The sequence below is a fragment of the Gordionus sp. m RMFG-2023 genome, chromosome 3 (assembly GCF_954871325.1).
Source record: "Gordionus sp. m RMFG-2023 chromosome 3, tfGorSpeb1-WG-v2, whole genome shotgun sequence".
Taxonomy (NCBI): domain Eukaryota; kingdom Metazoa; phylum Nematomorpha; class Gordioida; order Chordodea; family Parachordodidae; genus Gordionus; species Gordionus sp. m RMFG-2023.
The window spans coordinates 5,888,999-5,903,370 of record NC_088777.1 but is presented as its reverse complement, the minus strand read 5'-3'; the positions used below and the strand labels follow the sequence as shown (position 1 = coordinate 5,903,370).

At 26.8% G+C, this 14,372-nt stretch overlaps 2 protein-coding genes and 1 long non-coding RNA gene across 5 annotated transcripts; 2 read left to right on the top strand and 1 right to left on the bottom strand.

Annotated features, from left to right (window-relative positions):
• LOC135927357 (uncharacterized) lies at window positions 1-1,424 on the top strand. Its single transcript, XR_010572058.1, has 4 exons — window positions 1-106; window positions 330-489; window positions 565-717; window positions 1,243-1,424. It is a non-coding gene; the product is annotated as an uncharacterized LOC135927357 (long non-coding RNA).
• A 3,148-nt stretch (window positions 1,425-4,572) lies between these two features.
• LOC135925662 (uncharacterized) lies at window positions 4,573-11,725 on the bottom strand. 3 transcript variants are annotated; one of them, XM_065461078.1, is made up of 6 exons: window positions 7,037-7,109; window positions 6,809-6,920; window positions 6,059-6,186; window positions 5,672-5,831; window positions 5,441-5,593; window positions 4,573-4,853 (listed from the first exon to the last, which is right to left on the bottom strand). In XM_065461078.1, the coding sequence occupies exons 1-6, from the start codon at window positions 7,070-7,072 to the stop codon at window positions 4,693-4,695; spliced, it is 750 nt and encodes a 249-aa protein (XP_065317150.1). In that variant the 5' UTR covers window positions 7,073-7,109; the 3' UTR covers window positions 4,573-4,692. The 3 variants fall into 3 exon arrangements, with proteins under 3 accessions (XP_065317150.1, XP_065317151.1, XP_065317152.1); XM_065461079.1 differs by having other exon boundaries at window positions 6,809-6,917; window positions 7,037-7,087; XM_065461080.1 differs by lacking the exon at window positions 7,037-7,109 and adding an exon at window positions 11,708-11,725 and having other exon boundaries at window positions 4,575-4,853.
• Window positions 11,726-13,162: 1,437 nt separating this feature from the next.
• Window positions 13,163-13,474, top strand: LOC135926661 (uncharacterized). The gene has a single exon (XM_065462590.1). The coding sequence runs from the start codon at window positions 13,163-13,165 to the stop codon at window positions 13,472-13,474; it is 312 nt and encodes a 103-aa protein (XP_065318662.1).
• The last annotated feature ends 898 nt before the right edge of the window (window positions 13,475-14,372 follow it).

The window sequence follows — 14,372 nt, the reverse complement described above, 5'->3', positions numbered from 1 at the left end:
CAAAAAATTGGTCGAGGTCAAACAAGGGCCTATAGATGTAGTCGCTATCATCGAATCAACTTCTCCGAGCATTCAAGATTATGAATGCATACTTTCTATCTCTTACGTGAATATTCCTATTTACCATCATTTATATATATATATAACCATATTAATTTTCATAATATTAAAATTTATACTTTGAATTTAAGCTAATCTACAATATTTTTAATTAAGATTTCTTATCACTTTTAGAAACCACTTTGATAAACATTTTTTTTTACTTATGGCTACTATTAATTATTTCCAAAAAAAATAAAATAAAATATTAATATTTAAATCAATCATAGGGTACTTACTATCAACTCCAACGTAATAACCCAATAGGACCTAAAGGAGCAGGCTTTGGAGTCGTGACTTATGACACTTGGGCTAAAGTTCACTTGAAATTGAATTCAGCAACTTCTTATCTCGAAGTTTCTAGATATCCCGAACCCATTATTTCAAAAAGTATAATTTTGAAAAAAATTTAAGAGAGAAAAAAAAAATCTAAATTATAAATATTAAAATTTTTATTTCATTCAGAAAAGTGCCTCGATTTAGAAAAAGCATTGAAACTTGCCAAAAAGGAGCTTACAAAGAATGGGAGAGATAAATCTATAAAACAAATATGGGTTAATATATCAGAAAAATCAGGTGGAAATCCGGAGAAAATAGCGCAAACTATCAAAAAATGGGGTATATCCTATATTTCCTTTTTTTCTATTTGTGAATACATTATATGACTAAATTTACATATGCCTAGGTAAACTGCAAATGCTTAGATCTCTAATTAATTGGAGTGAGATTTTATTTTCTGATGATATAAATAACTTATAAAAATTAAATTATTAGGAATGTAAATTAATAGTTGTATTTCCTTTTATCCCAATAATAAATAGTTTTAATCTTTAATAATATTAAATCCACAAGTTTCGCATATTTATTTTAATTGAAAATGTAACTTTAATTATTTACGAGATAAAAGTAAATACAACTATTTAATGTATATTTCCTTTATTATTGAATATATTTGATAATTTAAATCTTTTTATTTATATCATAAGAAAATGAATCTCACTTCAATTTATAGAGTATATATCAAAATATTTTACCTAAGCATTTCCAGTTTAGTCAAACCCTATGAATATAGATCGGAGATTATCAGTTATATATATTTATAAAACAATTTTGTTTTTTGTGAATAAATAAAAATTTTGAAAGGGATCGAAATATTTGTCCTTGCTATCGGCTCGAATATCGACTCTAAGCAAATAGACGCGATAGCCACGGATCATGATCACATATTTTGGTATCCTGATTATTGTACCTCCTCACAATCTCTCATTGAATTCGTCAACAAAAAATTTTTATCTCCATTTTAATTTTTTAAAAAAAGGGTTTATTTTATGCTGTATATTCTAGTTGTTATGTTTTAGAAAAAAATAAATAATATTTCTAATAAAATGGAAACATTAAAAATGTGGTTTAAAATATTATCCATAGATTTACTTATTCATCATAATTTTATGTTATTTATTTTAAAGTTTATAAATTCTCAGGTGTAAGATGACTTTTAAGAGTTGTAAATGAATAAAAAATCGAATATAAATTTTTTTAAACAACGTAAAGTTAGTATATCATTTAAATTATTTTTAATCTCAGCCTATATGCGCAGGCGCGTACCCAGCGGGTATGGGAAGCAGGAGGACAACCCCACTCCCCCTTATAGACAAAAAATTTAGATACCGGCTATAACATTTTTTAAAAATAAATTACTGATTACAACATCTTAGTGCATATATAACACATTTATAGCAGATATAAATACGGTACTAATTTATTCTATTGATCTTGGCGCTATATTTATCTATCATTTTAAAATTTCTCAAATCATTCGAAACTTTTTCATTGAAAAACTAAAGCAAAATTTTTCAAAAAAAATGACATCGATAATGAATAGAGCTGAAAGGCTTATATTGAAACTTAAAAAAATTAAGGAAATGATGACGTCTTAATAAATTATGTCATTGTTGAGGCAAAAGAAGATCTCTATGAATTTAATATTTATCTACCTCGGCTTGCATCTAGGCGAGTCTATCGTTTCAATATTAATAAGAATACCATAGAATTTATCTCTTTATCCGCCTCTTGGATACCTTTATAACTAAAATGAATGAAAGGTTCTTAATTAATCAGGCAGCACATACCAAATCTATTTCAAATGTTGTTAGAGAAAAATTAAATATTTAAAAGATTTTTATTGTGAGGATGTTAAAGTATTCCATGATGCATTACACGCTGAATGCAAATGAAGGAATAAAAGGTTAAATATGGTTAATAATGTTCAAAAAAATGCTACAGCTGCTTAGCATAATTTCATACACATATAGGACTATTTTCCTAAAGTATAAAAATTATCTTATATTTTTTCTTCGATAAAAGAACATTTCCTTCTTTAAGCAGAATATAAAAAAAAACATACCTGAAAAGTAATGTTGTTACATCGAAGGGAGGAGTGAATACTTAAAATATTTGATCGGCAGATCTCGAAAAAAATCCTCTATAGAAGATTTAACCTCTCATTTGAGTTTCCAGTGTCAAATTTTTTTTTCCCGAAGCTTTTTAATAATTGGAATGCCTCGCCCTCACAAATTGCTAAGGGGTTGGGCAACTAAAAAAACGGTAATATAAATTAAATTCATTTTCTTACATATATGTAACACCGCCGACGCCAATTAAGCGGCAGCTATTTCGGTGGGGTCCATAAATTTTTTATTAAAAAAACCCCAACCCGATTGAGATATCGGAGCATAGGTCTAAATATATATACTATACATACATATACTAAATAAATATTATATACGTTAGTTGCTTATTGTATAGGATTAGATATAAAATCTATAGTGTTTCTTTATACATAATTACAGGTATTAGGTTTGTATACAAAAGGAGTTTGAACCCTGGTTTTAAAGGTTTATATCAAACCGATGTTTTAATTTTTTACAAACCAGACCTGGACCGTCATTTTAACTGAACCTAAACTCCCATCTATGTGGGATTCTTCTCTATCTATTTTCATTCAATCGCTAATTGTGCGCTAAAACATTACTTAGTCTACATTTAAAATAACATCGCAACCAAATATTTTTCTTTCTGCACCTCCTAAAACAAAGGTCTATATAACAATAAATAATAATAATTTTATAATTAGATATATTTCGCTAATTTTTTATGCTATAATAATTTATAGCAAAATATATATTCTTTATATTAAAAAATTATAATTATAATTATAAATATAAATATAAATTATTTAAACGTTGGTAAAATATAAATTAAATTATAAAAATCAAATTTTTGGGAAAGTTATAAAGAAGGCCTGGTTTGAAGACAACTGAGCTCGTATGCGAGTGGACAAAATAAACCGCCTAGATACCGGGAGACATGGTGGTAGAATTCGGAGGTTAGAAGTTCTGGCTGAAGGGTTGACAAAGATGAAATTATGACATGGGAAAATTATGAAGAAGGCCTGGTTTGAAGATAACTAAGTTCGTATGCGGGAGGACAAAATAAGCCGCCTCACAGGGAAACGTGGTGTTAGGATTCGGAGGTTAGAAGTTCAAGAAAACTTTGAAGACGAAAAAAAATATATATGCTAAAAATATGATCCCTTTTCTCATTTACAGTCAATAAAAAAAGTTTGACTTTCCTCAGGGACCGGAACCCTGATTTAGAAAAAAAATCTTTTTGATTGGATCTCGAGAAAATATTTTCTTTTAGAATTTTTGTCATACCAATACCCTACCTACACGCTCTTTCCAGCCACACAACTGTATATTATTTAAAAAAAATTGTGAATTTTGTTATAACGAGGATTATTAGTTACTTAATGTATTCTCTCTTAAAACGCCTTCCACCACTATATATCAGGGATGGTGTGAACCCCCATTAACAACAAAAAAGGAGTTCAGATAGTTCTGGTTCAGGGTTAGAAGAGCATAAAGAAATATTGTCTCGACATTGATAAAATACAATTTTTTTTTATTCAATCAATATTATAAACATGATCTTTCTAAGCATAAAATTTAAAAATTAATTAATATTAATAATTTATTCAATCATCGAACAATGATACCTATATGTTCCAAAAATTTCCGTTCAAATCTGACAATATATATCTCGAAGAACATAAATTGCTCATATTTTAAATTTAAGTAGAATAGCTAGAAAAAAAAATGAATTTTTAATTTAACTTTATTAATTGCACGTTTTCGTTCATATATTTTACTTTCTAAAATTGATATAAAAACAAGATGAACAATGTATTCCTATTTATTGCATATTATATCATTTAATATATTCGATTTTTTATAAGATAAATGCGTATTCGTTTACAACTCTTAAATTTGATATATCAGTACACCTGAGAATTTATAAACTTTAAAATAAATAACATAAAATTATAATGAATAAGTAAATCTATGGATAATATTTTAAACCACATTTTTAATGTTTCCATTTTATTAGAAATATATTTTTTCTAAAACATAACAACTGACAGAATATATAGCATAAAATAAATTATATTAAAAAAGATATTAAATAAATATATTTATATATATACTATATAATATAATATTGAAGCATCAATTACACCCTTTTTTTTTTAAATTAAAATGGCGATAAAAATTTATTGTTGACTAGTTCAATGAGAGATTGTGAGGAGGTACAATAGTCAGGATACCAAAATATGTGATCATGATCCGTGGCTATCGCGTCTATTTGCTTAGAGTTGATATTCGAGCCGATAGCAAAGACAAATATTTCGATCCCTTTCAAAATTTTTATTTATTCACAAAAAACAAAATTGTTTTATAAATATATATAGCTGATAATCTCCGATCTATATTCATAGGGTTTGACTAAACTGGAAATGCTTAGGTAAAAATTTTTGATATATACTCTATTAATTGAAGTGAGATTCATTTTCTTATGATATAAATAAAAAGATTTAAATTATTAAATATATTCAATAATAAAGGAAATATACATTAAATAGTTGTATTTACTTTTATCTCGTAAATAATTAGAGTTACATTTTCAATTAAAATAAATATGCGAAACTTGTGGATTTAATATTAATGAAATTTAAAACTTAATTATAATTATATTAAAGGATTTAAACTATTTATTATTGGGATAAAAGGAAATACAACTATTAATCTACATTTCTAATAATTTAATTTTTATAAGTTATTTATATCATCAGAAAATGAAATCTCACTCCAATTAATTAGAGAATTTATCTAAGCATTTGCAGTTTACCTTGACATTTGAACTTTACCTATGCATATGTAAATTTAGAAACCCTAATTTTATATAATGTATTCACAGATAGAAAAGTAAATAGAGGATATACCCCATTTTTTGATAGTTTGCGCTATTTCCTCCGGATTTCCAGCTGATTTTTCTGATATATAAACCCATATTTGTTTTATGGATTTATCTCTCCCATTCTTTGTAAGCTCCTTTTTGGCAAGTTTCAATGCTTTTTCTAAATCAAGGCACTTTTCTGAATGAAATAAAAATTTTAATATTTATAATTTAGATTTTCTTTTTTTCTTTCTTAAATTTTTTTTCAAAATTATACTATGTGAAATAATGGGTTCGGGATATCTAGACACTTCGAGAAAAGAAGTTGCTGAATTCAATTTCAAGTGAACTTTAGCCCAAGTGTCATAAGTCACGACTCCAAAGCCTGCTCCTTTAGGTCCTATTGGGTTATTTTTTTGGAGTTGATAGTAAGAACCCTATGATTGATTTAATAAATATTAATATTTTATTTTTTTTGAAAATAATTAATAGATGCCATAAGTAAAAAAAAATGTTTATCAAAGTGGTTTCTAAAAGTGATAAGAAATCTTAATTAAAAATATTGTAGATTAGCCTAAATTCAAAGTATAAATTTGGAATATTATGAAAATTAAAATGGTTATATATATATTATATATAAATGATGTTAAATAGGAATATTCACGTAAGAGATAGAAAGTGAGCATTCATAATCTCGAATCTTCTCAGAAGTTGATTCGATGACAGCGACTACATCTATAGGCCATTGTTTGACCTCGACCAATTTTTTGTAACGGTCGATATCGGTAGGAGCTTTGATTTTGTATTTATATATATATAATCTGTAATGAAACGTTTCAAAAGGAGTTTAAACTATATTATAAATTAGAGATCTCCCCATGGGCCGGGTGTAACATCTTAAAAAAAAATATTTTGTTTGGGATGGGACGATCAAAACAAAATTAACGGGTCGGGCTGGGCGGAAATGATACACGCAACGCGCGCTTAAAGAAGAATAGAAAGGAAAAAAATATTGTTCTTGAAGCTTTTTTAAAAATATTATATTATATTTTGGTTATAATTTCAAATGATTAAATGACCTGTTTTTACCAACAGTGCTAGTACTATAATAAGAAAATCATGAAACCTAATCCTCATCATTAATGATTTATTTTTCCATAGTATATTGGGGACTGATCGGACAGGACAACCTTAAAAAAAGATTTGGAATCTGGCTGATTACAAATTTGGGAAAGGCCCTGGCGGACAATAATTATATTCCAACCGGGTCAGGTCGAACCTAAAATAAATTGCCATTTGCAGACATCTAATATAAATATTATTTATTTTCGAAAAAAACAGACTATGTCGTTTTGAATATCGTGCTATTAGAATAAATAACATGACATGACATGCATTTAATTTTAATATTTACGCTTAGTATCAGCGGAAGAATTATCATCATCATCCCAAGGTTCAGATCCGAATGAGGAGTAAAAAACAGCCAAGAAGCAAATGTGAACGAATAATATTTTGCTATACATCTTCTTTTATAAATAGATTATTCTAAATATACTCAATAATTTTTTATATAAAGATAAATTTTTTTTTGAAATTTATGAGATTTATTTTAAAATAATAATATTTTTCTTTCTACTCAGACCTTTATATAACTTCCCGAGGAACATAAATTATGCATAAATAAATAAAGGTTGCTCTTTAAAAGGTTTTTTGAAGTTTAGCTTGTTGAATGCATTTACGTAGGTACAGTTAATTTTACTTATTTATGCTTTAATTTGATATATCCTTTTATTTGTTTTTACACTCTGAGGCGAAGAATGGGTCAAGGGAAATATATGTCATATCTATTTTTTTTTAAAAAAGGAAAAATTTTTTAAACTTAATATTTTAAGTGATAAATTAATGATAAATTTAAATATGTATACATTGTTAGGTAGATGAAGATATATATATATTCTTAGAATATTAATAATAATATTTGAAAACTTGATAGTATAAAGTTTAAATATAGTATATTAAACCGAGAAATATAAGGTACAATTTCAGTGTTATAAAAGTGCTAACTCAATATTTTAACCAGCAAAAAATATTTGTCTACCCATCTAGATCTCGCTAATAGATGTTTAAACATTTGGGCCACATAGGAACGAAATCTTCGGCCTTGCGCAATATTTTCGTGGATAAAATATTGAGTCACCCGTTTTTTAAAAATCTCAAATCCAGCCTTTTAACGACACTAAATTATCAACATTAATTCACGCTTTTTATTTTAGCGTTTGATTTTGAAAAATAATAAATAAAAATTTCTTTTAAGCCTTTATGATCTGATATAGATATATTTTATTAGATATTCTTTTTTAAAAAAAATCTGTTGTATAGATATTAATTAAAAATATATTTAACCTTTAAATTTCTGATTTACAAAAATTTCCATCTAAAGTCTACATAACCTAAATAATTATTTACATAGGCGCAGTCATGATTTTCCTGGGGATGATTTTTTTGCCACAATATTTTATTGTAGCCCCTTTGGCTCTGTTATACTTTTATCAAAAATAATTTTCTTTTAAAAATAAAAAATTTTTTTTTTTCAAAATATTTTCAATTAAAGCATCGAAATGTTAACTTTCACTTAGTTTTCTTTCAAATTCTTTTTTTTATAGTAATAATGTATTGTATACATTTTTTTTAGGGGGAGAAGTGGGTGGGGGTGTATTGTTGAGAAAGTATCGTGAAATGATATTTATGAGGATAGACAAATTTCTGAAGAAGGATGGATTTCAATAAATCTTATCTACAATTCTTATCTCATATATTACAGTGCGTAAACGGGGAAACTAATTATGCTAGCTATTAATAATTTCTTACAAATTATTTATATTTCACTGTATAAATTTTTAAGAAATACCATTTAAAAAATGAATCTAAGTTTGTTATTTCATGATTTTATATAAAGGTTAGCAAATCTGGGGGTTTAAAAGGATCGCCCAAATTCATTTCCAGGTTGAAGTCGCTAAATCAACATGTCCAGGGTATCACGGTCAATTATTATTTAGTATTAATTGATTCAAGGTTGACATGAGACATAATTAGAAGACTTAATTTATTTCAAAAGAATATATTAATTATAAAACTGATGCTGCCATTCACCAGGGTAAAAAAAGAAGATCAGTAGCTTATCCGGTATATCACGTGCCAATTTTTGCGATAATCCATTAAGTTACGAGGCGTGCCCCTTAAATCTCTATTTCCGAGAATTTGCTCAGATTTTGCTTTCGGGCATATTGTCTCAGGGGATTTAAATGTTTTCATGATCACTATGAAACACATTCTTTGTATCTTAGATAAAAGATAAATAATTTATTGAATAGATTTTTTTTATCATTTAAGTATCCTTTATAATATTTTCAGTAAATCATAAGTATACTCAAGATTCATAAATTCAAACCCAAACCCCCCACTCCTCCCCATTAATTAAAGCCTAGGCAACTCATGAGACGATAAGTATATTGGGTAAAATCAAGTTTATAAAACAAAAACATCAAGTCTCGTTTTATTAACTGTGTTTTTTTTAGTATTTTTACGTTTTATTTTGTTTTTTTCGTTTCATTTTGTTTTGTTGTTTTTATCGTTTCATAAAAATATTTCTTTTGCTTTTTAGGCTGTTTATTAATAAGTCGAACAGGGACATATCCTTAGCACTTTCAAACTAGATATTATAGATTCAATAAGAAGAAAAAAAATTATTAATATTTGTTAAAAACTGGAATTTAAACAAGGTTGCTTATTATTGAGAAGAACCCTTTGGGAAAGTGAAATTAATAAAATATTCTTAATAGAAATGGTTCCAGACCCAGCACTGATATAAATTGATTATTCTCTTATCTAAATACCAAAATTTGTTGATAATTATGTTAAAGAAAACACCCCCTCCCTCCTTGTGTTCTTCCCACAAAAGATCTCTATGGAACGAGTCGACTAACATGTAAATAATACCATAACTTTAAAATGGGTAGTACAGTCAACAAAAATTGCTAAAGAAGGCTTTTGGACCTATTTTAGTCAAAATTAGGCTCTGGCTTTATGTATATGCTAGATACATACATATCCATGTCATAGTATGGAAATGAAATTTTATAGTATCGGAAACCACACACGCTACTCGAAAACAGCAATTTTTTTGAATATAATTGATAATTTGCCACATTATCTAATCATTTTATAAAAACAGATAAGAATGTCTATAACTTCCAACCTTTCTTTTAAATATATAAAATAATATATAATATACAAAAAATTCTATTATCCCGTAGAAATGAAAATAAGAAGAATTAATCATTAAAAAAAATGCCATGCAAATGAAAAAATTATTATTAATTTTATAGTACAATAATATGGCAATAAAAGAAAAATTATCATAAATTTTTATGTCAAAAAAAAATTTTTTAAATTTTTTTTATTTTGGCGATAGCGATAGTTCAGCTTAAAGATATTTTTAATCGTTAAATAAAAACACTATTTATTTCAGAGACCTACAGAGGTACAATTTGCACAACCCGGCCCGGGCTGGACTTTTTTGAAATAATAGCTAATAATGGCGATTTAAAATATACGGCCCGCCAGTCCCGGGTATTTATTAAAAAAACTTTTTTAGGCCCGGCCCGGTATTTTAAAAATTTCAGACACTATTCGGGTATATTTATAAAAAATTAAAATAGGGCTAGGCCCTTGTGCCCGGATCGGGTTTAGGGTTGTGCCTGCAGCAGGTCTTTGATTTATAACAAGATATAAACATATTTTCCTATTATAAATCATTTATTTATAATTAAGCATTGGTCAAAGTCATTTTATTAAATATTTATTCATTAGAATACACTTTTTTATAATTTATTAAATAATATACAACCCCATCATCATTATAACATTTTATTTGTGAATAAATTGTATATCAATATAACTAAATATTTTTATTTGAAAATCTCGTCAAATCAATAAAAAATTACAATAAGTGAAAGAAACAAGATTCAGATGGTAACCAAAGACATGCTGAATGAAAGTAATAGTTAATAACATGAAAGTACTAGGTTAGACCAGTGATGATACCCAGAATCGCGGAAAAGAGAGAAAAAAGATTTGAAAAATAAATGACCTTACCCTGGGAAATCCTGGAAAATGGTATTCACTCAAATAACGAAGAAGATTGCAAGAAATAAAATTCCCAAAAGAATATTCACTTATTACGATTATACATTATTTTTTGAATTCTTGATCTAAATTGGCATTTAATTTTTTTTTCAATAATTTTTATATATGATAGTGCAGTCTCGATCTTTTTATTAAATGGCTTTTTAGGTAAAAGTTTCATCCAAAAATAAAATAAAAGTATAAAGTCTGTTTCCGCCAAAAATTCATCATTTAGATCTAAGTAATAATTAATGTATTCTCTAAAGATATTCATTTATATTTGGAAACGGCTGTAATTAATAAAAAAAAATTGAGTGTCAAAAACACCATTCAACCCTGTAACAAAATTGTCCATTTGACATTTGAAACTTTTTATTTTATTTTACTTTATTTTATTTTATTTTATTTTATTTTAATTTAATTTAATATTTATAATATTAATTTTATAAAGGTTAAAATAATATTTTAGATTATATTTTGAAATATTTAATTATCTTAAAAATTACATAACTCTTAATGAGTAATAATAATATTACTATATGTACTATCCTGAGATTTACTAGAATTAAATTAAAAAATATATATTTCTGAAAGTCATCAAATTTTATATTTAAATTATTGTCGGAAAAAAAAAAGATTATTAAAATTTAAACATGCTAAATAAATAATTATAAGTTATAAAATAGCAAAATCTTTAGAATTCTTTTTTTAAACATTTTAATTTAATTTTGTCAAAATGTTCAGTATGTGCAAAATACTTATCTATGAATATCAGATAATTTGTTAATCAACTTTTGAATGATTTTTTAATTTGTATATTAGAAATACATACATGAATCAAATGAGATTTTAATCAAGTCAATATGCGTATTGACTGATTATGCCAATTGACCTTAATATATAAAATTATATATATATCAAACCAGCTTTTCTTGTTTTCGTAAAGTAACAATTTTGTAAATAGCTAATAACAAAACTATCTAAGCTAAGTTTATTAATCCCTCCCTCATTAAGAAAATATTATAAGTTATGGTATAAGTCTTGGCCGTTTATATTATAGAGTTCTTAATATGGTCCTTTAAAGCAAGCGATACAAAATTATTGTTTTTCTTATAAAATCTCTTTAAACCATATATTAGATGGATTATAAAAATCGGAGAATTATCCTTTGATAAAGAATTTCGACTTTTAAAAAAAACCCCTACCAAACAAATAGCCAATTCAGGCTTTACTTTCTGGGCTAGGAAATTTCGCACAAATAAATTTCGGTAGTATATTTTAATTTGAAAGAATTTTATTGGCGCATTAAGATTCGAAAGGTTTAACAAAAGCACCCCGAAGGAAAAAATATTTATTTTTACTAAAAAAGAAAATATTTATCATTATGAAGGTCATCATTTTTTGGCCTTTGAATTTGGACCTTATCGATCAAAGCAAAAACAATTATTTCAAAAATAAATTGTTTTAAATTTTTTAATTTATTACCTTAATATTTTTTATTTTATTTTAGTCACAATATTTTTTTTGTTCCTTTTTGTTAGTTATATTTTATTTTATTTTTTAATAAAAAATAAATGTAATACAGCCAAGGTTTTACCAATAAGATTAATATATCTTCTTTTCAAAGTTACAAAAATTTTTTTTTTAAAAAAAAACAAACTTAAACTAATAGTACCCTATATTATATGAAAATAAATAAATTTTGCAACGAGACGTGATTCGTTGGTCATTTAGCTGATGATAACCGGTGCGCCAAAACCCTTCAAGCGGGGAGTGGGGTAAATCTTAAAGATCTGAATTGTGTTCACGTAAAAACTCAGTTTAGCTGTATTTTTCTGGGTAAAAAAAACCTAGGACAATTCTACAGCTCTGAAGCTGTGTGCTGGTTCAACTTTTTTTGATTCTTATTTCTTTAGCCTCGGCTAAACAGCTTTTAAACTAGAACACCCTGTTGTCCCTTTTTGTTTTCTTTTTTTGTTTTCTTACTTTTTATGCTATTTCGTCGAAACTTAGCTTGTTTAGTAATAAACTGAACTAGGACAGGACTGTGAAGGCTTTTAAGAATTGTATAATAATAATACGAGATAAGGTTTAACCTTTAAGTGATCAATGGGGGGGGGGGAAAAAATTAACGTGAAGGTTGGGTTGGGCATAGCTCACCTCCTGGTTTGAAAATTCTTATATCTCACTCAAATTTTTACATTAAACTTTGATATTTTAGACATTTGCTAAATTCAGAAAAATTATAAATATGAAAATAAGAAATGTTGGTATATAAAGATGGTAAAAAATGAAGCTGAATTGCTTTTAATTTTACTATTTCATAATTTGATTAGAAAAAATAATATAATTAAATGTTTTATTAAATTAATAAGTAAATAAACTTGTTTTTATAATTATTATGTAATTTTTGCCGAAGTGGCCTAGTGGGTTATGATGTATGCTTGGGAAAACTCTAATGATTGAAGATGGGTATAAATTGTTCTATATTGGAATTGTTAGTAATAGGAACGGTGTCGGCATCATCCTCAGTTAAGTTCTAACTTCCTCAGTCGTAGAAGTTAATAGGATCTCTTATAGACTAATGAAAATTAAACTCTGCATTGGTCAATCAATACTACACATTATTTCAATATATGCTACTCAAGTGGGTTGCAAGGAAAAGGAAAAAGATGACCTTAGACCTATCCTTGATGAAGCTATAATGAAAATCCCTAAGGATTGCCTGATCATAATAGGTGGAGACTTAAATGCGCACATGAAAAAGCAAGAGACAAAAAGACATCATGGTGGTTTTGGATATGGAGAAAGAAATGATGAAGGAAAGCATGTATTGAAATGTGCGCAAGCCTTCCTTGTTTTAACCTATACTATAAGAAAAAGGACAGTCATTTAATAACAAATGAAAGTGGGTACAAGGAATTAGAAAAAGTCAATTCGAAAACTTTCAAAACTTTATAAAAACAACATGTGACATGGGAAACCGGGTCGTGAACACAAGGGAACGTTAGTTCCTTCCTTTTTGTTTATTCTTCTATCCTCCCAGCTGAAAAATAAAGTCAATTAATTTTTGTAAATATCTATAATAGTTACACGTTACATTATTTACTGACGCATCATTGTCTTAATGTGCAAGATACAATTCATAGGTTTTACCTCTCATTAGTTTACCATTTTCATATTTTACATATCCCACAAACAAAATAAATAATGTCACATATTTGTAACATTTGTGCAAAATAAATCAAAGTGACAAAGGCCAACCTTTTATACAAACATAGTTACAAAGTGGTAACGTATCCTTCCTCTCAAAAACTTCCAATCAATGAAATTATAAGGATATTCAAATCTTTATTAAATATTACAGAGCCCCATCCTTCTCATCTTAACACTTATTTGCTTGAAAGATTTTTTGAATGGAAAAAAGGGCCCATCTTGATACATCTACCCAATAATCTAGAAACCTAATTTCAAATTTTGTTACAAAACTTATCATTAAAGTTAATGATAACTCTAATTGCTTAAAATCATGGGAAGACTTACTAACCATCTCTTACAAATGTCTTATACGTCCCGCTAACAAAGAGATTTCAATACATAAACAAATAAAATCACACATAGATAATTTTGACACTCTCCAAGTGATGATTTACTACACCCACAACAGTAGATGATATAACACACAAATGCAAAATAATATCAAATAGATCAAGGTGACATAGGTAGAAACTTTACTGTTGAAACAACTACATCCCAAGGCTACCACATATAATTTTCCATCTAATTCACCAGAT